Source organism: Candoia aspera, chromosome 2 (genome assembly GCF_035149785.1).
Source record: "Candoia aspera isolate rCanAsp1 chromosome 2, rCanAsp1.hap2, whole genome shotgun sequence".
Classification (NCBI taxonomy): domain Eukaryota; kingdom Metazoa; phylum Chordata; class Lepidosauria; order Squamata; family Boidae; genus Candoia; species Candoia aspera.
In genome coordinates this window covers 39,325,363-39,348,759 of record NC_086154.1, presented here as the reverse complement: position 1 = coordinate 39,348,759, position 23,397 = coordinate 39,325,363, and the positions used below count along the sequence as shown (strand labels likewise).

The window sequence follows — 23,397 nt, the reverse complement described above, 5'->3', positions numbered from 1 at the left end:
AGCTAAGTCAGTTGCTTGGCATGAACCCATTAACTGATAATCAATCTTCTGCTACATAATTAGCACTTTAGTTCTGGAAAATGGAAGGATGTGGATTCATGCCTTCACTCCTAATTTTTATCCTTTGGACGTATGTATAAGAGATTGCACTGAGATAGAAATACGTAAAACAAATAAATAATAAACAAGTTCCCCCAAAATTATTTAGACTTTTGCTTGATTTAGCTCTGGTATCTTTAAAGAACTCTTTCTAATAACTGCACAAAACAAGAGAATAGGAACCAAGGCTAGTCCTACCATGAGACAAGGGAAGCCCTTTAACTCAGGGACTCAGTGGGACTTGGAGCAGAACAAGCAAGCAGATGCCTGTCCTCTACTGCCCACAACTGTTGTATCTGATGGCTGCTTCAAAGAAGGGCTTTTCTGATCCCTTTGGACCGAAGTGTGTTGCAACAGCCCTTTTGTTCGTGATCAAAGCTCTCATCTGATAGATGCTGCCCCAGGGTGCCACTACTGTCAGACATCACTCAGATCTCATGCATGTGCTTATTTCTGAGAAAGGACTGTTTGTCTTTCCAACAAGGCATTCAGCTTGCCACAGTTGGGCGAAAAATTAAAAACAATTTTCCCCATAGCAGTAAAGTCATGGCAGTGTAAACAGTGGCTTAGGGCTGTCCTGGCACTTTCATAACTCCCCCAGCTATGCCAACATTTGTGTCATTTTCTGGAGTGAAGCATGATGGGTAAGATCTCAGATGGCATTGCTATATAAATCAAATCAAATCAATCAATCAATAAATATTTGGTTACTGGTAGTGCCACCCATCACTGTTGCTTTGTTGCCACAAAGAAAACTGCTCAAGTGGACTCCTATTACTGTCCGGAGAAAGAATGATAGGAGGAGCAGTAAACAGCAAGATATTTATTCAGCAATGCAGATGCAGTGGAAGTAGAGAATGTGGTAGTAGTACATTTGCTGAAGGTAAAGTGGTATTGCAAACTAATCCTGGTAGGATTCATATTAATCTAGGATATTCTTTTCAATATTTTTAAAAGATGAAAACATTATCCTGGGTATGCAGACTGGTACTGCTGTTTTTATAAAGCATGAGATGTTTTCAATTTTGCAAGTCTGAAACTGTTCAGAGCAATTTGAAGTTTTCTGCATTTACTTATTAGTAAGGAGTTCACATCTCTTTTCCCTTTTACCCCCATTTTTAAAACTTGAGTGCATTTATTTATTCTACTTTTGATTCCAGTGACAGCCCTCACAGTGAGCCAGGCACTATTGATGAAGGAGACCATGACAATGGCACAGAGCCACACACCAGTGATGATGGTGAGTGCAGAAACAAGCCATGGAAAATTGTGTCTAAGAAAAGCTATCAACATTTACTTGGTGAAACACTAACGTGCATTTAATAACTAATCAAATTTCCTTGGATTAACACATGGGTGTTTGCAGGGGAGGATGTCTTTCTGTGTTTGACAGAATAAAATGCTTTGAAAGATGTGTAATCAAAGCAGGCCACGTGGGATCTTCCCACACTACCCATTGCCATTACAATTGCATTCCAGGGCGATATGGAAGTTACTCTTATAGCCTGCTTAATAAGCTAGCATTCTCTTTTTCTATTTGACATGAAACGCCTCCAGATTGAATGTTATTTTATGTGGCCCCAGTTCTCTAGAGAAGAAGAAAAGGAAATGGAAAAATGCTTTTTGAAAATAAGCATCAAGGACATTTACAACTTACATTTCCAATTTATAATATGTTTCCCAGGAAAGAAAGAATAAAAAGAAATCTATAAATGTATGAAAAGGTATAACTGACAGCATTTTGAAACTGGTAAGACTTTATGGTTTCACTAACCATAAGGCCTCTCAGTCAAACAACCCCTTCCTGTACAGTCTACTGTTGTTTCCTGGATTTATTTGAATTATTGTATAAAGGAGTTGAGGGCTGTTATCACAACAATTATTTACATATATATTACATTATAACACCATGGTGGTGAAGTTCCCCAGACTTACGGTCTTGGGGGACTTTAATCAGCCATACTTGGGGGCAGACATGGAGACAGCGCAGAAGTTCATGGCCACCATGACAGCCATGGACCTGATTCAGCTTAGTGTCAGGATGCAACACCTGTGTGTTAGATCTATGCCCCTCATGGTCGATTATGGTCTCCAGGGAGGGGGCACATGGGTGGCTCCATATGGTGGTAAATGCCTCTTTGAGAGAGAGGTTGGTTCCACTGGATCTGAAAGAGGTGGCAGTATGCCCTCTCCTTAAGAGACCATCCTTGGATCCAGCTGATCTGGACAATTTCTGTCTAGTCTCCAACCTTCCCTTTTTAGGGAACGGTGTTGAGAAGGTAGTTGGTCTTCAGCTTTAGAGGGCCCTGGAGAAAACAGATAATCTGAACCCTGTCCAGCCAGAGTTCAGACTGGGGTGAGCACTGAGATGGCTTTGGCTGCAATTGTCAATGATCTATGGTAAGCTTGGGATGGGGGTGGTGAATCCATCCTGGCTCTTCTTGATCTCTCAGTGGCCTTCAATACCACTGACTGGCTGAGGGGGATGGGAGTGGAAGGCCCCATTTTGCAGTGGTTCTCCTCCTTCCTCAGAGGCTGGTTCCAGTTGGTGTTGGTGTTGGTGGGAGGGAATCAGCCAAGCCCCAGGCCCCTGCTTTGTGGGGTTGCCCAGAGCTCTCCTTTCTCCCCCCTCCTTTTTAATATCTACATGAAGCTGCTGGGTAAGGCCATCTCTCCTCACATCACTGAACAGGGTGGGAAATAATAATATCCCAATTAAACGTTTTTGACACATCTTTCTTCCCTGCCTCATAAAAAATAATTTTCAGTTGAAAAATTAAAATAGGATTAAATGGCAAAATCCTGAGGAATATGTAATTCCCTCATTTCATGATACATTTATTTATGTTCATTTACTTCTGCATGCTAACCTTTAGAACAGTTTTTCCATATATCCTGCACATACAAACACACAATATACTCATTTAATCACATCCCCCCCTCCCACAAGTCAGTCTGGACATCGGTGAAAAGTAATATGCCTAGAAACAAATGTTTAGATTGGCTTATTTCACAATTTAGGGAGCTTTGTTCCAGAATCCTGTAGATTGCTTGAACTGAGCATGCCTCTGGTTCATTTGTTTTTATGGTTTTTAGTTCCATTAATACTTTCTCCTCAGTGGTGCAAATATCTAAATCTGGGGCCTTACCAATACAAGATATGGGGAAATTGACATAATTGTTTGTTGGAACTCAGGGCATAAGTGGAGAAAAGGATAAGTCAGCTAATTGAAGATGAATGTTTAAAAGGAGCAGGGTGATGTCAACCTTCATTTTTCAGTGTTGGTGACAAACAGCCTTTCTTGACTGAAAAAGTCGAAGAAGCAAGCTTCCATTTAGGCAATTTTATGCCTGAATGACTATGTTAATAGTTTTGATTGGAGTTTCTGGGTGATTAACCATAACACAAGTGTGAAGAGGAAGAGCTGTTTTATTTTATGAATTTATATAACCTCTCTGAGTCTAATCCCACATATCTGGTCCAGTGCTCTGGTGAGGAATTAGATATTTTATCTAGATTGTGTGGCCATTTTTGGAAGGCCATCTTAAGACTACATAATACTACTAAATGTCACTTCATTTGGACCATACAAGGTGACATGGTCTAAGACAACCTTTCCCAAATGCAGCTCTTCATACATTTAGGGATACAATTCCCATTATGCCCAGCTGATGCTAAAAAGCATTTTAGCAGACAGTGTAGAGGGGAAAGCTGATCTAAATTAAGGGGCTTTTCTCAATATTGCTGTACCAGGAGAGACAATAACTCATGAATTCTGTTTCTGAATTGCTTTCTGCCTTTAAGCATACAAGAACATAAAAATTATTCTGCTGGATCTGATTAAGGTTCATATTGTTCAGCATTCTGGTTTGAACAGCAGACAGCCAGGAGTTTATTAAAAAGATGATACTACATAGTACACAGAACTGTTTATTGCTAGCATTGGAGTGTTCTGTACAAATTTCCTCTGGCTATGGAGATATATTTTGGGTGTTACGTCTAATGGCATCAATAGATCTAAACTCATAACCCTGAGTATTTTTATTTTTAAGCCACTTTTGGCTGGAAATAGATTATATTCTGTATTTAAAAAAGAGAATTGAAGATAGTGTGAAAGAGAATTCTTATTTAGAATATGTAAGCTTATCTCATTTTTACCTCTGATAAACAGATTTTATTAGAATTTCATTAGAGGTAATAATTGATTTGATTATGTGTCATCAAGTTGGGATCGACTCTTAGTGACCACATAGATAATTTCTCTCTCTCTCTCTCTCTCTCTCTCTATATATATATATATATATATGAAGATTTTTACATAAGTAAAATATAAATTTGAATATATATGAAGAAAAGTTAAGAAAAAGAAAAAAAGATGAAAGAAAAAGTGCAAGAAACATTACATTTCATGGTTCCCTTCTTCCCATATTCAACCCTTTTTAATCAGCAAATCCCAAAATCACCATTTTATTTTTTTCCATTTTCAGCGAAACTTCCATAGAAGGTTTCCAGTCTTTTATAAAAGTACTTACTGTTTTATCCCTGATTAAACAGGTCAGTTTTGCCATTTCTGTAAATTCTACCATATTCACAATCCAGTCCTCCATTGTGCGTATTTCAGTATTTCTCCATCTTTGTGCAAATAGTCTTGGTGCAGTTACCATATAGAAAACCAGTCTTCCATAAGTCTTTTCTAATTGGCTATCCATAAGTCCCAATAAAAAAGTTCTAGTTTCATCTTTAAAATTCTTTGTATCATCGTATGTATTGGTATCCAGTATTTTTTTCCTTTTTCACAAGTCCACCATGCATGGTAAAATGTTCCTTCATGTTTTTCACATTTCCAACCTTTATACATTTTTGATAATTTCTCTGGTGTCATACACCAATGGTATATCATTTTATAAAAGTTCTCTCTTAAATTATAACACAATGTGAATTCCAATCCTTCTAGCCATATTCTTTCCCTTTGGTCCATCTGTATATTATACCCAAAATTCTTAGCCCATTTTATCATGCACTCTTTAACTTGTTCTTCTTCCGTTTCAAATCTGAACAAAAGTTTATACATTTTAGCAATCACATGTTCATCATTTGTACATAGTTCAGTTTCAAATTCTGTCTTACGTTATTCTATTCCAGTTTCCTTTTTATGTATATTAAATCTTTCTGTTAATTGTGCATGTGAAAACCATTTAAAACTAAATCCTTCTGCAGTCAATCGTTCTTTTGACTTCACCTTAATTTCTCCATATTCCTGTACTAACAAATCTTGATATGTTAACCATTTCTCTTGCCCGTTGTTTCTTTTCTATAAAATACTTCTTGTGCAGAAACCAATAAAGATATTTTCATATACAACCTGAGTTTATATCTATTCTATGTTCTTAATATGATACTCCTAACATACTGATTTTTAAAATCTACATTAACTTTAACTTTATCATAGCATAGAAAGCCATACCATCCAAATCTCAGGTTGTGTTCTAATTCTAACATTCTTTTATTTCTCAACAGCACCCCATTTTTCATCCAACCCAAACAGCAGGCTGCAAAATACAGTTTAAAATCAGGCAATCCTAGTCCTCCTCTTTCCTTTGCATCTTGAAGAATTTTATATTTAACCCTTGGTTTCTTCCCCTGCCATATAAATCTGGATATATCTCTTTGCCATTGCTTAAAAGGTGCATCATTTTTCAAGACAGGTATTGACTGAAATAAAAACATCATTCAGGGTAACACATTCATTGTTACTATAGAAATTCATCTGAACAATAATTGTAACTTTTCCCATCTTAGTAAATCCTTCTTAATTTCATTCCATACCTTGACATAGTTATTTTGAAATAACATATAGTTCCTATTAGTCATAACAATGCCCAAATATTTTACCACATAGATAATTTTTCTCCATGATGATCTGTCCCTAACCTGGTCTTTCAAGCCTTCCAACAGTGTCAGAGGTAGTAGAAGAACAAAAACAGTATGTGTTGTTTCTGTTGGCTAGTTTCTATCTAAGTGATTGGCTACCATCCTGTCTTCTCACCAGATTATTTTTCACTGTTAAGGCTATTTGAACTAATTATTAATGAAAAGCAGGATGGAAATTTTGCAGGTAATTAAACAAATTATATCTGTAATTATACAAAATGCTGAACCAGTAAGTCCCTAATGCACAAAAGAATATTTGAAACATTTATTTGATTTCATTCAGTCAAAAAACTGCCATGGTAGCAAACTCTTCATACTACCTGAAATCTCTAAGATTCCCCCCCCCCCAATTTCAATTCATCAAAATATAGGGAATCTTGTCCCAGCTGTCTGCTATTACCCCTCCTTTCTTTCACACTTGTGCTTAAGCTATTATGTAGTACCTTAACAATAAGGTACCAATTAACATTGTTTTCTAGGGAAAGTAGCAAAACTATCCTTCACAGAAATGTCCTTGGGTAAAGAAATGTTCATGCCATTCCAGGGATACCTTACTGCATCAAACAAACTATACTGAGTTTTAAACAATTCTCTGTAATTTGATCGTTCTTCTGCTGCTCTTCTCCCAACTTTATAGAAGTGGAACAGATTGAAGCTATTGCAAAGTTTGACTATATTGGACGGTCCCCACGTGAGTTATCCTTCAAGAAAGGAGCTTCACTTCTCCTGTACCATCGGGCATCTGAAGACTGGTGGGAAGGGCGCCATAACGGTGTAGATGGCCTCATACCACATCAATATATTGTGGTACAAGATATGTAAGTAGGCAATTTTACTGTACAGCATCTCATGTTTGTATTTGTATTCAGTTACTAAAGTAGACTATATGAAGTATAATGGTTGCTCTTCTAGGAAATATGGAAAATTGGTCTATATGTAAGACTTTTGCTTGAGTTGGGGTATTGCTATTATTTTATATGTTGATTTTCTTATTTCCTTGCCTTTCTCAGCAACATTTACATGTTTGTTTGCTAATAGCTGCACTTTAGGCACAGCACTGTCTCACTTCTTGAACTACGTGCAAATATAAAAGATCAGGACTAGCAGCAGGAGCAACAAAATTATATGCTACATTGTGTTTTGTAAGAGAGGATTCAAAACGTTTTGATTTTATGTACAACAGAAAGAGTTTTATTTTAAAAATAACAAGAACTAATATACATGCATGGTATAAAAATAACTAGTGTCAGTGTCAGTATGCTTCAAGTGGTTTACAGTATGAATTGACTTATTCAGAGAATAGAATAAAAGACGTCTAGAGAAAACAATTACCTTTGCATCTATTTCATAGCTGCAGTACTTTTAAAAATTATACTAGAATTAATTTTTAGATGCCTTCCATTTAAAGGCTGTCTACTTTTAATAGCTAGTACTGTCCACTTGTAGTAACAAGGCCTGCATCATCTTAAAGACAGTTACTTTTCTGTACTTTTGTGTTTGAAAAATGACATCGGAGAGAAAACTAGAGAATGTATTCCACCTGAAGGCTGTACCGGGCTCTCAATGACATTCCGAGGGCTAGACCTCATAAATGGATCTGGCCAATTTTCCTTTATTCTTACTTACTTACTTACTTGTTTATTCATTCAATTTGTATAACTACCATCTCAACAACAGACTCTGGGCAGCTATACAAATTGAATTAATATTTTTACTTTATTTTTATTTTTTTATGTGTATATTTTTACCATTGTAAATGCCTCTACTAATAAAGGAAAATATTGCACCTTCTGTTTTTTCTAATAGACAGAAGAGGAAAAGGGGGATTAATCGGAGTGGGTAGGGCCAAGGGTATTTGTTTATCTGCTGTCCATTTTGCTTCTCAAAGCCTTTCAAAATAAAAAAGTTGGCTCAATTTGGGAGAGATTTTTAAAAGGGGCACAATAAGTGCCTTATGCTAGTACAAAACTGAAGGCATCCCGCTTGCCCTTAACCTTCACCCAACAGTGCAAAAAAGGGAGTTAAAAAGAGAGAGGTAGAGATAATATCCCCACCAGAAATTTTTACTGCTTTATTTAGTGTATCCAACTAATCAATAGAATTAAAATATACATATTAGCAACACTATTAACAGCACAATGTAAGGTCAACATTAATAATCGTAATAAAAAAGAAAAGAAGAAAAAAAGCCCTGAGAATTATGTTACAAACAGAAGAGTACCCCACCCCAAAATGACCATATTGCTTTAAATGTCTTTTCCTTGCCCTCATCCACAAACAGCAGAAACTAATTGTTGAAAAAATAACATATATTTATAATCCATTCCTGCAAATCAGGTGCAGATGTTCCAGTATTATGTGACAATACATTTATCCAGATTCATATGCGGGAAAAGTCCACAGTTCTTGAAATCTTGATAGAATTCAGGTGCTAAGGCTATAACCAAAAACGTAGACATATTTAATACAAAGTGATTTAAAACAATGTAATATAATAAATGTGGGAGGGCCTCTCAAAATGAAAACCAACTTTGGAGTTAAATTGTCTTCCTCAAAATAGAATTGAAAAGAATTCTAGACCATCTTTCTAGGTTTTTCATTTGCATCACAGTGGGTAGTTTCAGATTGAGAAAGCTTCACGGAAATCGTTATGCCAAGATAACAGAAGTCAGAACTTCATCTAAAGCCCAGTCTTTGTATTTTTCTAGATTATTACTGTGATCCAGTGGCATCAATTCTGATATATTCTGATATATAGAGTAACCAGACAGGACCCCATACTCAAGTGTTAATGAAGTAAGGCTAGGAATAGAAATTTCTGTTCTATCTGTAAAATATAAGGTGTCATCAGGAAAAAATAAAATCTTGCACTCTGCTCCTCAGAATTTCTATTTACCCAAGCAAGAATTCCAATTATACAGGCAAGATACAGGCAAGAAGTTCTAAAGCAAATCTCCCATTATTGGGAGTCAGGTTGGGTGGGGCTTATAGGAGTTGAAATTCAGTAAAACTGGAAGGCACTGGGTTATTATTATTTCCCCATTTTTGTACAGATCATAGGCATCCATCACTAAATATGATGATGAAAAATGACAAAATGCATATTAGAATGTCAGAACACAAGCCCCAGCATTTTATACATGTGTCATGATATCAGATACAAGTCATTATGACGTCATGTCATGTCATCCATTTCATCACTTGCCCCCCAGTAGCAACCCCCGTGGATGCCTATGATACAGATGATTTCTGTGGACACACTTTCCATTGTTGACAGCTAATTCCATGGTTGACAGCTAAATGTATTGACATTTGAAATAGTGTTGTCAGTGTGATGCAGCCAACGGAGCCTTTTAAAGAAAAAGCAACATTTACTGAATTATGCAAAATATATTTGTAATGACAGCAGTGGAAGCCATTTCTCTGAAGGAGGTAAGGAAACTTTTCCTTAAAAATGCAGACTGATCAAGACTTTTCTTTTTCTAAATCTAATTTACTGGATTCTGGTAGTGGCTGCTCCTGTTCATCTACCTTTTTGAAATATTCTTCTAAATAAAATTAGGGACACATACTAAATATTGATTGTTACCCAGTGAGAAAAATTAGCAATTATACCAGCCAAAGATTTACAAGTGCTTTACAATATAGGACACAGCATGTAAACATCATTGACATCCAGCTGCAAGAAAAGAGAGGACTTACGGATGAGTTGAAAAAGAAAGTATGTGTTAGGCCTGTATATTTTGTACAGGGATTTATATGAAGTTTTCAGAGATGAGTGGGCACCAGGGTAGAAACTCAAACCTTTCTGATATCTCTGATAACTCTTCTAAATAATCGACCAGTTCCATTGCTGTTTCTACCCACCGGCTGGCATGGATTAATAAATAAAATTTCCCCCCTCAAGCATGAAGCATCCAGTTTAGTCTAACAGAGGTTTTTGTTATTCACAGGGATGATGCCTTTTCTGACAGCCTTAGTCAGAAGGCAGACAGTGAAGCAAGCAGTGGACCCCTGCTGGATGATAAAGCCTCATCGAAGAATGACATCCAGTCTCCAACAGATCATATTCCAGACTATGGATTTGGAGGAGTAATGGGACGGTAAAATAACGATTTGTTCTCATTTGGATGCAAGTATTATCTCTCTTCCCCTTTCTTTTCTGGCTACAGGCAAGAAAATCTGAATGCGTAGATTGTAGGAAATTTATGAGCCGATTTGTACAATTAATGTCAAGTTTAAACTGGAAGGAACATGCATATTGATTTATTTCATCGTGTCTGCTACAAATTAGTAGACTTTAGGCTGCTTACTATAGTGTAAGCAACAAAAATAATTTATTAAAAAAACTACCATGTCATAAAATAATTAAAACTGTAACAGCACCAGCAAAAACATTAAACTCGAAAGATGTAGTGAAAAGTTATGGTGTCCATTGTTTCGTAAAGGCAAGAAGGGGTCAAGCCATTCTATAACACTATAACAGCCATGGAAAAGGCTTGCTTCTACACCCTGATGTTCTAACTTCTTGAGGGGCAGGAACGTGAGGCATCTCATCCTGATTTGATCACAGAGGGTCAAATCATAGCACAGATTCTGCTCAGAACAGACTGTCCCAAAGGCAGCCTGTACCCAATCCCTGCAGGCCTCTGTAGGTTATAACCAGAATTTTGAACCAAACATGGAAAAAAAATAGGCAGCCAATACAGTGCCCACAACACTGGTGTAATTCTGCTAAAATGGCTCTCGCCCCTTGCAGTCATGCTGTCCTATTTTATTCTAACTGAAATTCCAAGTCATCTTCAGAGGCAGCCACCAGTAGAGTTCATTGAAGTAATCCAGCCTGGAAGTAATAAGGGTAGGACTTATGTTGCCAGGGATGTCTGTTCTAAAAAACAGTAGCAATTGCCACACCAGACAGAGTGGGGTGAAGGCATCCCTGATCAGTGACTCTACCTGCTGAACAAACAGACGCCATAAGAGAATTCCTAGATCACAGACATGTCCCTTCAAAGGAAGTGTGACCTTCTCTAGAGCTAACACTGGAGCTGATCATGAACCAGATGGCTTCTGGTCAAACAGCAGCAACTTGGTTTTTTGGAAATCAGTCTGAGCTTCTTTCATCCCATCCATTCCCTAACAGCCCCAGACACTGGGTAAGGACATCTTCAGAACAGGCCAGGATAAGAAATATGCAACTGGGTATTACCTGCTTATTGATGATACATTGCCAATAGAAGATATCTCAGCAATTTCAGATAGATGTTGAACAAGAGAAGGAAGAGCCCTGTAGGAGCCCACATAGGAAGGGTCAAAGTTTTGATTCTTCTTCCACTATGATCACCAACTGAAGCTGCTCACTCGAGAAGGAGTAGAACCACTCTAAAATGGTAGCGGTCATTCCTAATTCTTGCAAAAGGTCCAGAAGGATACCATGGTTGATGGTATCAAATGCTACTAAGGGATCTAATACACCCCACCCCCACCCCATCCAGATACCAACAAAGACACCCACCAAAGACCAATACTGGTTTTGTCTCACATTCAGGCCTGAAGCCAGACTGGAAGAGATTGAGATTATCCACTTCTTTCAATATTCTCTATAATTGATGTCCCACAGCCTTCTCTAAGAACTTCCCTAAATAGGGAAGGTTGGAAGCTGGGCACAAGTTACCTAAATAAACTTCTTCAAGAAGGGATACATGCTGCCATTTTCAAAGCAGTGGGCATATTCCCCTCCCTAAAAACAGCTCTGTGGACTTTTAGTCATCAGTCCAGCTGAATTTGGAAATTTGGAGCAATGATTTCATAAGCACGTTGATCTTATTTTCCAGGGTGAGGTTAAGATCTGATGGAGCAGCAATCCCTCGCCGTCGAAGTGGGGGTGACACGCATAGCCCCCCAAGAGGTTTTGGTCCAGGAATAGATACTCCTCCTCGAGCAGCAGCTTGTCCTAGCAGTCCTCACATGCTGCCATTGAACAGAGGCAGGATCGAAAGCCCAGAAAAACGCAGGATGGCAACATTTGGAAGTGCTGGCAGCATCAATTATCCAGATAGAAAGACATTGAGTGATGGCCATCCACTGAGGTCTACCTGTAGCTCAACTCGGCATAGTAGTCTTGGGGATCAGAAGTCACTAGAAGCTGAAGCACTGGCAGAGGTAAGAGGAATGCTACATAGAAGCTGCACGTTACGGAAATTTGAGATACTTCACATATCTAGGAATACATTTCAAAAATTATAATGGCTTGCTGTAAGACTTACTACTTTCTGAACTCAAAGTACATGCATCAAGAATTTTCCAACATCTGTCAGTTCATTACTTATGGTACAATCCTGTCTTTCACAATAAAAGTAATTTTTTAAAAGTTAGCATTTTCATGCCTGGTAAAATTGGAGCCTCCAGGATAAGTTAAGAATTATGTACTCTTGGTTAAGAGTAGTCTCTTTAATGTGTGCTCTCTGTTGTTCTTTTGCATCCCCAAGAACACTGCTAGAATACGTGTCAATAGATTTTTTTAGAGGAATAGGGAGAGTTTAAGGGACAGCATAGGTGCCTGAGCTGCTTTTTTGCTGCCCAAGAGTTAGCTGGGAATATAGTGCTGAAATTGTTGGGAGAACTCTGAAAATCAATCATACAGTTGTTTCCCTGCAGGAAATGAAGCAAGTGCAGGTGGGCTTAATGAACTCTAAAAAGTTAAAATCACTCCAAAACAAATTTTATTTAATAAGACATTTTACGCAAATTTTGAGCACTAAAGTATTATGTATAGGATAATTATTTGTACATCTGTGGTCAGGCGAAAGTAATGCTGGGTTTCTTGGTCAATGGTCAGTTGTACACTGGGAGTGTGGTCCAAGATATGTAGAGTGAACCACACTGCTTTCCCTGGTCTCAGGATTTTAACTGTAAACAGCTCGAGAGGCCAATCTTCTCTTTAAAGCAAAGTACAGTATGTCCAGATATATTAAAAATATAAAATAGAAGACAGTGATACACTGAAAGGGCTTTTTTTCTGGGATAAACTAGCTGTGATCCTAAATACACCATGAGGAACCACATGTTATGTTCTTGTTACAATAGGCATAGCCCATGGGATTGTTTTTATGGGCTTGAAGTACAAGGGTAGGGAAGTTTAGTTTGTGCCTGCTCCGCTGCACTCCTGATGAAAATCAGTTCAATTGCACAACTGTGAGCCTTTGTTATGGATGTGCATGTGTGTGTGTAAAGGTTAGGTAGTAGTATCCAGCTGAAGCTTGGCTGATCAAGCAGGTTTGGACCTGGTTAATACTTGGGTGGACAGCCATCAGAAAATGCCAGATCTGTAGGTTAGATTGAGAAGTTGGAAAAAACATCTCAGGTGAAGGTACAAAAACTACGTGAAGTCATCTGGAATTGAGCTAAACACAAAGGGCATTCTGTCTATTTATCATATTTGTGAAAAAGAGTCAAGCAACTGAGTGGGCAGCACTCATATCTGTGCAGATCTACTGATGTCAAAAGGTTTTTTTAGCTCAAATCGAATGTTTTCCTATATATATCAGAAGATTGCTGATTTGCATTGAGCAGAATAAATGGCATAGAATAAATAGTTTTTGTTTGTTGAGGCTTTTAAAAATCTGAAATAGCGAGTAAGCATTTTAGTAGGTAGAATTTATGGACTAAACATAAAATAAATGGCTGTGCATGCGCACATTCAGCTGAGCCTCTCTTTTCTTTTTGCTGCATGGGTTGCCCAAAGGTTAGTGGACCTGTTGATTTTCAGTCTGACATCTTTCACCTTTTTCTATGTGGGTTGTTGATTGATTATGTTGTCACTTCCTAGCTTGTTTGCTTGGTATTGTGACACTTTCCAGCATAGAACCCTAATGGATAGTGGTGTTCCATTTTTAAATAAAGCCACTGATTGTTTGTAGCATTGGCTTTAGTTTTAGTGCTGCCATTCCCTTCTTACAGGGAATGGGGAACTTTTTGTTTGTTTTTTATTTAATTTACACAGCAGTAAGCATTTCTTGCATACAACTAGGACTCATTGTCTGATATTCTACAGATCGTTTTAACAAAAATTGGTAATTATTTGTGTAGGCTGCTTCTTCTAAAGTGGACAGGGAAGCAAGCCGAGAAGCAATTATAAATCAAGCATTTCAAAATTCTGTAAACAGATAGTGAGAACTCCAGAGAAAAGGGTAATTCTTCTAACTTCTTATCTTTGTCATAAAATGTGACATGGTATGACTCCCTGACATAAAGAGCCTATTATTAATTAGCGGGAAAAACGTACTCAGAAAGTAGATAGAAAAAAAAGAGCACCATAATATTATAGAAAGGGAGCAGAGTGGAGTAGACTAACAAATGATTAGTAAAGAATTGTGAACAACAGAGAAAAACAAATAAAAACATATTGAAAAGAAATATGAAGAGAGAACTTCTGTATACATTTCTGTATAAAAGCATAATAATGCCTGGAGAACAGTCAAGTTTCAGCTCAGCCTAGCTATCCCCAACCTGGTATCTTTCGACTCCACAACTCTTTGGAGGCCAGAAGGCTAAGGAAGACTGGAATTAGACCATCTTAGTCAAATTGACATTTTTTAATAGCTCCTCAGTGATATGTAAATGTTGGAGCACAACCTGACATTATAAATCTCATACAGTATTTTACTGAATCTGACTATTCTAGGGTGCAGAATCATGCATAGCCTTGAAAATAAATTCTGCTAAAATTGATAGTGTTTCATTTTGAGCAGACAATACGTAGAGATGGACTCATAAAAGCATGCTAAAATGTCAGTACTATCAATGACATTTCCCCAAATTATGTAACAATTTATCTGTTCAGGTATTTTGTTCTAGTGAACATTACAGGAATAAGAATAATGATTCATGGTGATACACACACAAAAATTAAATGTCACATATATATTAGTGGGATCTGATTTGGTAATGACTATTCAGGAAAGGGATCTTTGAGTAAATGTAAATGTCAACTTAGTGGGCAACTGCTGTTAAAAGAAAAAGCACAGGGCAAAGATACCAGTTCCATGGCAGGAACAATTAGGAAGGGGATTAAAAAGAGAATTGCCAATCTGTAATGTCATTATACAAATTATGATGCAGTTGCACTTGGAGTTCTGTTCTGGCCTCAAGAAGTGAACTGTAGAACTGGAAAGGTGCAAAAGAGTAGCCAGAATAACTGACTGATTACGTGCCATCAAGTTGGTGTTGGCTCTTAGCGACCACATACAGAAGATAGATTTCCTCCATGATGATCTGACCCTAACCTGGTCGTTCAGGTCTTCCAATGGCGCATTCATTGCTGCTGTAACTGAGTCGATGCACCTTGCTGCTTGTTGTCATCTTCTCTTTCCTTCCACCTTTCCTAGCGTTATAAACTTCTTCAGAGAGCTAGATCTTTGCATAATGTGTCCAAAATATGGTAATTTGAGTCTGGCCATTTATGCCTCAAGTGAGAACTCTGCGTTTATTTATTCAATCCATTTGTTGTTTCCCTGGCTGTCCATGGTTTTCTCAGGAGTCTTCTCCAACACCAAGGTTTGGTCTAGTGGTTAAGGCTCCGGGCTAGAAACCAGGAGACTGAGAGTTCTAGTCCCACCTTAGGCATGAAAGCCGGCTGGGTGACTTTGGGCCAGTTACTGTCTCTCAGCCCAACTCACCCCACAGGGTGGTTGTTATTGTGGGGAAAAGAGGAGGAGGAAGGAGTATTAGGTATGTTCCCCACCTTGAGTTATTTATAAAAACAATAAAGGCAGGATAGAAAATAAATAAATAAATAAATAAAGGTTCAAAAGTTTCCATACTCTTCCTATCCTGCTTCTTCAAAGTCCAATGTTCACTTCCATAGATTGTCACAGGGAATACAATGGCTTGCGCTATTCCGATCTTCATAGGTATAGGCACATCATGACATCTGAATATCTTTTCCAAGGCCCTCATTGTTACTCTAGTCTGTGGCACATTTCTTGACTGCTTGTTCCTTTACTGTTGATCCTAAAAGGTAGAAGCAGCCTGTCACTTCAGTATCTTAATTGAAAATTCTTATGAGAAAGATTAGTAGGGTTAAAGAATGTATCTTACAAGCAAAAACACAATGTTTCAGGCTCTTTAGAATAGAGTGAAGGTAGATAAGAGGAGTCAGTGTATACAAAATCACATATGGTGTGGGATAAATCCACAGCGTTAGAATTTGGGGATCATGCACTGAAATGAAAGATGAGAAGAATGAGGACAGATGAAAGAAGTATTTCTTTGCATGACAAAAAGCTAGGGCCATCAATATACCTATGCATGCTGAAGTTTTATCAATCACCAAGGCTGTTCACAATTCAAGTATGTCTTTTTTGGGGGTGCTATAAGTCATTTTTATCTGCTGAAAGTGATGCAATCCATTATTCATTGATTGCTGTCAAAGAATATCTGTCAAAGCTAAGCGTGTCTTTTAACTATGTATGTATGTATGTATCAGATTTGCATTCTACTCCATAGGGCAGAAGCTGTGTGCTTGCTGAGTGCTAAAGATATTGCAGGTATGCCAATATCAGCCACTGAGCTAAAGACAAACTAATATTTTCCCTAGTTGCTGGCAAAACAGCATGATCCATTCCCATGATATTCTGGTGTTCTTTGGAACGGGCCAGTCTATGTATTCAACGGTACTTCATTTATTTCTGGAATAGGAAGTAGTTTGTAGTATTCCAGTTGTGATCTGGCCCAAAAGCAGACAAATTACGCTACCAGGAACAGACCATGCTATTCTACTCGTCCGTATTTCTACATTAATATTTTGTTTTGTTTTGGTTTTTTGTGCCTTGAAGTCAATTTTGACTCTTGAGGACTGCCTGGACTAGTCCCTGCAGTTTTCTTGGCAAGGTTTTTTGGAAGTGGTTTTCCATTGCCTGCTTCCTTAATATTTATATCATTAAGTAAATGGTTAAAATGCTATTATAAAGATAAGAATAGTCTTGTTTTTGTTTCATATGAATGATGATCTTTAAAAAAACAGGGAAAACAAGGACATAGAGATTTGCGTTTTTATTGTTTCCTTTCTACCATTAATGTGGTCAGAATATGATTTGCACCATGTTTTAATGCATCAAGTGTTTGTGATTTATTCAATGATCCATTTGTTTGTTTTCTTCGATATCTGTGGTGTTCCCCGGAGTCTTCTCTAACACCAAAGTTAAGAAGCATGAATACTCTTTCTATCCTTCTTCAAAGTTGAACTTTAACTTCCATAGAATGTCATGGGGAATACCATTGCCTGCACGATTCTGATCTTTGTAGATGCATCTGAAGATGGATTTTTCAAGGCCTTCATTGCTACTCTACCAAGCGCTAGTCTAGGGTGTATTTTTGACTGCTTGTTGATGGTGGATGCTAAGAGACAGAAGCTATCCTCCACTTCAGTGTTTTCACTATCAGTTCTAAGGTTTGTTGCTGTGTCTGTTGTCATTAGCTTCTTTATATTTAATCATTGTCATTAGATCTTCTTTATATTTAATCTTAGTCCCATTTTTTCACTCAGCTCCTTGACTTTATTTACTGGAGCTTGCAGATCATTTACATTTTCAGCTATCAGAGTAGTCCAGCTTTCCTCAATAAATATTCTGCATATGGATTGAGTGAATTAGGGTAGAGTATAAAGCCTTGTCTCACTCCTTTACCAACCTGCAGCCAGTCTGATTTGCTATGTTCTGTGCATACTGTGGCTTCCTGATCGGTGTATAGGTTTTGCATGAGGACAAATGGGTTCCCATTTTTCTGAGCACATTCTACAGCTTGACATGATCAACAGAATTGAAGATCTTTCTATAATCATTAAGCGTATATTGAATTCGTTTTGGTATTTTGGGTTTTCTCAATTATCCAGTCTGCATCAGCAATAATGGTTTTAAAACCATACATTTCCTTGGCCTTTTCTAAAGCCAGTTTGAACATCATCTCCCTTTCCATGTAGGGCTCTGCACTGGATGATCCTAAGAATTATATTGCTAGCGTATGAAATTAAGTATATTGTATGATAGTTTGCACACCTTGTTAAGTCTCCTTTCTTTAATATTGGCAGGTAGACTTACCACTTCCAGTCTGTTGGCCACTGTGTCATTCTCCAGATTTGCTGGCATAGCTTGGTTAAAACACTTACTTTTCTTCTGTTGCTTGCCATATTTCAGCAGACATTTCATCAGTTCCTGTAGCCTTCCAACTTGGTAATGACCGAAGTGCTGATCTAAATTCATCCTCTTGTACTAGAACCTCTCCTGACAGCTCTCTGAAATTTTTTGTTAAGTTCCTTCCTGAGAGCTTTGTCTTTCTTGGCTTTGTCTTCTTTTCTCTTCTTATTCTGATATTCAGTTTGCTTTCCTCTGTTTCTTCATCTTTGGCAGTATGTTTTCACATTCATCCTTATCAACTTCTTTAAGTTCATTCCACAGTTTAAGATTTAAGATTGGTATGCCGCCCTGTTCTCTTTCCTCTTAGTGGCAGCTAACAGGCTCCAGTGGCAGGGACCCCCTCTCCCAAATTACTTCTACCTGTCCCATCAGGTCCAGCAGGAGAGGCATGTTGCTGGTCCCATCTGCTAAGGAGGTCCATCTGACAGGACCCAGGCGATGAGCCTTTTCTGCTGTGGTGCCTGCCCTCTGGGACATCATCCCCCCTGAGGTGAGGTTAGCCCCAGCCCTCATGGCCTTCCAGAAAGCCCTCAAAACATGGCTTTTTTCATCAGGCCTGGGGGGGTCCCTGGCAGCAGAGTGCCTGCACGTTGGTTGCACCACGTATAACATCTTAATTAACTCTCTCACCACTTTGTTTTTATTTACGTTAATTATTTAATTGTTTTAACTGTTTTTTATATTCTGTTTTAATAGTTGGTTTTACTGTATGCTGCCCAGAGTCACCTTGTGTGAGACAGGCGACCGTATAAATTTGATAAAATAAAATAAAATAAAATAAAGTAAATTGAAGAGAAGTGAAAGCTTCATGTAAGATACAAATACACAGTAAGCTAAACCCCTTCCATCCAAAGAGGATGCACCAGGAAACAACATATATTAACCAGATAAGATAGGTAGCACTACAACCTCAGCCTTAAACAGAATGGCTGACATGATATTCTGCCATACCCAAAATGAAAGAAGTGGAATCACCTGGTAGAATTCAGTTATAGTAGAGAAAGTTCACATTCATTTGAAATCAGAAATACAGCCTCCAGGTATACTAGCCATGTTCTCTTGACACTGTGTCTGCCTGTTTATCTTCTTTGCTGCTTTCTTTTTAAATGTTTTTAATAATGCTGTATCTAAAATGTCACATTTTTGTTTAGAAATTTTGAGATTTTCAAAATTTTCCAGCGTTTGCCCTTCACCTCTCTTGGATTTCAGCTCCTACAATTCCCAGCTAGAGAACCAACCTGGGAGAGGGCTACACTAGACCATTGTATAAGAGTGTTAAATTATTCACAGATTATATGCTGTAGTTCATGGGCAAGTAGAAATGTGACTACTGTCATCAGTTCCATGCAAATTCCTCCACCAGTGCTGCAGGAAAGCACCAGTCATTGTTCCACTCATGGTTATCCGTATCAAACCTTCTGCCTAAAGCAAATAAGAAAGGAAACAAGGTCATCATCTAATTCAAGGGATGGTCACTCTTATTTCTGTTTATTTATTTATTTGTTTGATTTCTATAGCTAACCATCTCTGTTTGTGTTTCTGTGTTTACAGGACATTGAAAAGACCATGAGCACAGCACTGAATGAGCTGCGTGAGCTCGAAAGGCAAAATATTGTGAAACAAGCCCCTGATGTTGTCCTGGACACTCTTGAGCCAATGAAGAACCCACAAATTGGTTCTGTCAATTCTGAACCTGCCAGTCCCCTTCATACCATCATGATCAGAGACCCTGATGCAGCTATGAGGAGGAGCAGCAGTTCAACCACTGAAATGATGACTACATTTAAACCTGCTCTCTCAGCCCGGCTTGCAGGAGCTCAGCTGAGGCCCCCACCTATGCGTCCCATCAGGCCTGTTGTCCAACATCGATCAAGTAGCAGTAGCAGCTCAGGAATGGGTAGTCCTGCAGTGACACCCACAGAGAAGCTCTTTCCTAACAGTTCTTCAGATAAATCTGGCACAATGTAGCTATTACCCTCACAAAGGAGCATTCTTGGGGAAAATGATGGATCATTCTGATCTTCATTTCTTTTGAGAAGGAAGCTATGATTGTACAAATGATGTCATTAGAAGAAAGGACAAGGGAAAAGTGACTCTTGTAAAAAAGCTGATACTTTGGATTGTAGAAGTGGTTTAAGGATTTCGTGACATTTACACATATAACAAGATTGCTGAAAATATTTGGTACTACCTATGGTCATTTTATGTAATTACCACTGGAATATTCAAGTCTGTCTAGAAGTACAGTATATATGAAACTTTATGTAGCCCAGTAACAATTTAATAGACTTACCTCACCCTTAGACATCTGCTAGAATGTGTTTTTGCCTGTGTGTGTGAATTACACAGCAACTATACATCAAGCAATAGACTATTGATCAGTTCATGAACTGAATTTTCATATCAGTGCAATCTGGCTTTAGAGTTACAAATGAAAAGAAACACTAGTTGTCCTGGAAATACTGAATTCATCTGATGATGATCAGTTCTGTTCTCCTAGATGGGTGGAGTTCTGTCTTCAAATTCATCTCTTCAGGACTGCTTCATTGAAATATGGAAACTTGTGGTCATTTTCTGGTTGGAAGAGTATGCCAGATGTGGATGCAAAGAGTAGAAAGTGGTACAATTTCCCCTTATTCAAATGGGAAATCTAGAATGTTTTGTATGTATGTCATGTTGTAGCACAGTGTTACATGTGTACAAAAGAAACTCAACTCCCACTGTTTTCAAAACAGAAGAGGACTTTGAAGTAACCTGTGGTGGATAACAATAAATAAATAGGCTACCTTAAATAGTGGTTGAAATATTTTATTCTCTCATCTCCCTTTTTGCTAATGATTCCTCTGGAGAAAAAAAACCTGTTTTAATCTGGATTAAAACAGGCAAGGAGGGTTTTAGTAAAAACATATTTCTTTAAAGTTATTTAGCAGTATATAAGGGGGTTCCTGGGCCATATCCTCTTGCATGAACAGCATGATCCATACTTGACTGAATTGGGCATATATCTGAATCGATGAGATGACAATTTGCACTTTCTCTACTGTACTATATAACAATATACAGTGCTTTGGGGCTTACAGAAATAAAATTTATCTCTATAGTTTAATATAGGCAAAAAACAACAACCAAGAGCTCTGGCATTTGCATGCTTGCCTTTTTTCTTTTTACTGAACTCAAGGCTCTACTTGCTGCTTTTTAAAATCAGCATTTGTGGTCAGATGTTTCTAATACCAGCCCTTCAAATAGGGTAGATTTTTTGTTTACTTTGAATTCTACTACAGTTATATTTTAACATTGATAAATCTTACTGAAACTGCACACTTGTTAAATCTGCATGTTCCACAGCTTACCTCTTGAATTTATTTTGCAATGGCCATCTCTTAAAAAGAAACCAAATGTTTTCCATTCCTCATTAGAGGTCAGTTTTAGTGACTTCTGGGTAATTGGTGACCTTGAATTTGGCTTGCTGTTCTCTTAACTCATGGCACACTTTCAGCCAAAACTTAATTTATAAGCAGTCTATTTTGCTAAAGGAGGAAGATATCTGTCATATTTATCCTCTGATTCCTAATCCCATCTATCTTCAGAAGTTGCATAGAAGAGGGACATATTTTGTGAGATGTTTTCCTCTATGTATGAAGTGAACATACATGACATAATGATTCTCATTTTCTATATCTCATCTGTGAACATGCTTCATTTCATGAATCTGCCCCTTGCCTGTTCTAGCCTGTTTATATATTGCTGTTCTTGCTTCCAGTATGAAAAATATCTGCTGAACTGTAATGTTTCTTCTTCATGCTGAATTTTAATTGAGACCCTGTGACTTCAAATCCTTGCACTTAATAGATAATTCAGTATATTAGAAATGCATCAGTAAAAATGAGAACAACCTTCCCCAATCCTGAAGGAATTTTGACCTTCTCATATATAGTGTGAAAGGAATGTATGTAGTTATTCTAATATTGTTCCTCAATATTATATTATAATGATAAATGGTGTTTAGCTATATGTCTGCTAATGTAGTAGGCATTTGTAATGCCATAATTAGTTAACAGTGGTAGTTTTTCATTTATGAAATTCTTTTAATCCCCCTTCCAAGTTACCCTACATGTCCCCAAGCCTTCCCTAGCAGATGAATAGCCCCTAGTTCATTATGACAGCAAATGTTCCATTTGTGGTAGTAATGAACCAACAAATGTAGTTTTTGCATGGGTTGGATATTGCAAAGTGGGGGGTGGGGAGAGAGAGCCATTTGGCAAACTGTTCTGTCTTCATTGCCAGTAGTATTTTTTTCTTACTTTGCTTTATGGAGAAGAGATGCTTTGATTATGTTGGTGTGTGTTACACATATTTTTGAAAATGACTTGAGAGCAGAAGAATTATCTGAAGGTTTACTTTTCTCAAAGATATGAGACATTCTACCTTTTATTAAATTATTTTTGTTTCTATTTTTTCATTGGTTGTTAATGGTTTTTTGTTTGTTTTTAACTCTTTAAGTGCCTTTTGAGCACCAGAACAATTCTTTGGATTAAATGTGCTTGGGGAGATGGACATATCGAAATATCTCTTGTACAGTTTCCTCCATTTTCTTATAAGAGCAAGAGTTGTCTTTAAAATTTAAGGAAAAACTATTCAGTCTTGTCAAATTGCTGATGACTATTAGGAATTGTGAAAGAGTTATTTGTCCAACTCTTTGTCGTTTTAAATAACGATACTTGGAATGAAGCTGATGAAGTAACAACAACTTCTCTTAGGAAGTGCTTGTCTCCCTGTTGCATAGGCTTCAGCTAGCAGCAGTTTCTTTTTTTAACATATTTTGTTCTGCAGAAATGCCATTTCCTGATTGTCATGTACAAGGGACATTCCTGATAGATTCACCTCTGTGTTTTCAGACACATTTGGGCATGGCTTGACCCAACCCAACGAAGATTTCAAGGGAGAATGTAAAATGCATACATGTAGCAAATGGGAAGAATGTATGTGTGTGTGTGTGTGTAAGACAGAGGGGGAGGGGAGCACATGTTAACTCACCTTTAAAGGGGAAGGGATAAAGTTTTTTTTGCCGGCCACACCAATTCTATCCTATTCCCCCTAATGCTATATGATGAGAATGCTAAATAAAGATGCTATCTCTGTTCCTAGATAATGATATCCTTAATGATAAATAATGAG

The 23,397-nt window shown here is 37.7% G+C and overlaps 1 protein-coding gene across 2 annotated transcripts in view; it reads left to right on the top strand.

Annotated features, from left to right (window-relative positions):
- The window catches only part of SRGAP3 (SLIT-ROBO Rho GTPase activating protein 3), a 212,721-nt gene extending 189,945 nt beyond the window's left edge, over positions 1-22,776 (top strand). For both annotated transcript variants that reach the window (XM_063291622.1, XM_063291621.1), the window contains exons 18-22: positions 1,260-1,339; positions 6,669-6,849; positions 9,985-10,134; positions 11,866-12,193; positions 19,774-22,776. In XM_063291622.1, the coding sequence (XP_063147692.1) occupies positions 1,260-1,339; positions 6,669-6,849; positions 9,985-10,134; positions 11,866-12,193; positions 19,774-20,190 (1,156 nt within the window). In that variant the 3' untranslated portion in view covers positions 20,191-22,776. The remainder of the gene's footprint in view (positions 1-1,259; positions 1,340-6,668; positions 6,850-9,984; positions 10,135-11,865; positions 12,194-19,773) is intronic.
- Positions 22,777-23,397: the final 621 nt, after the last annotated feature.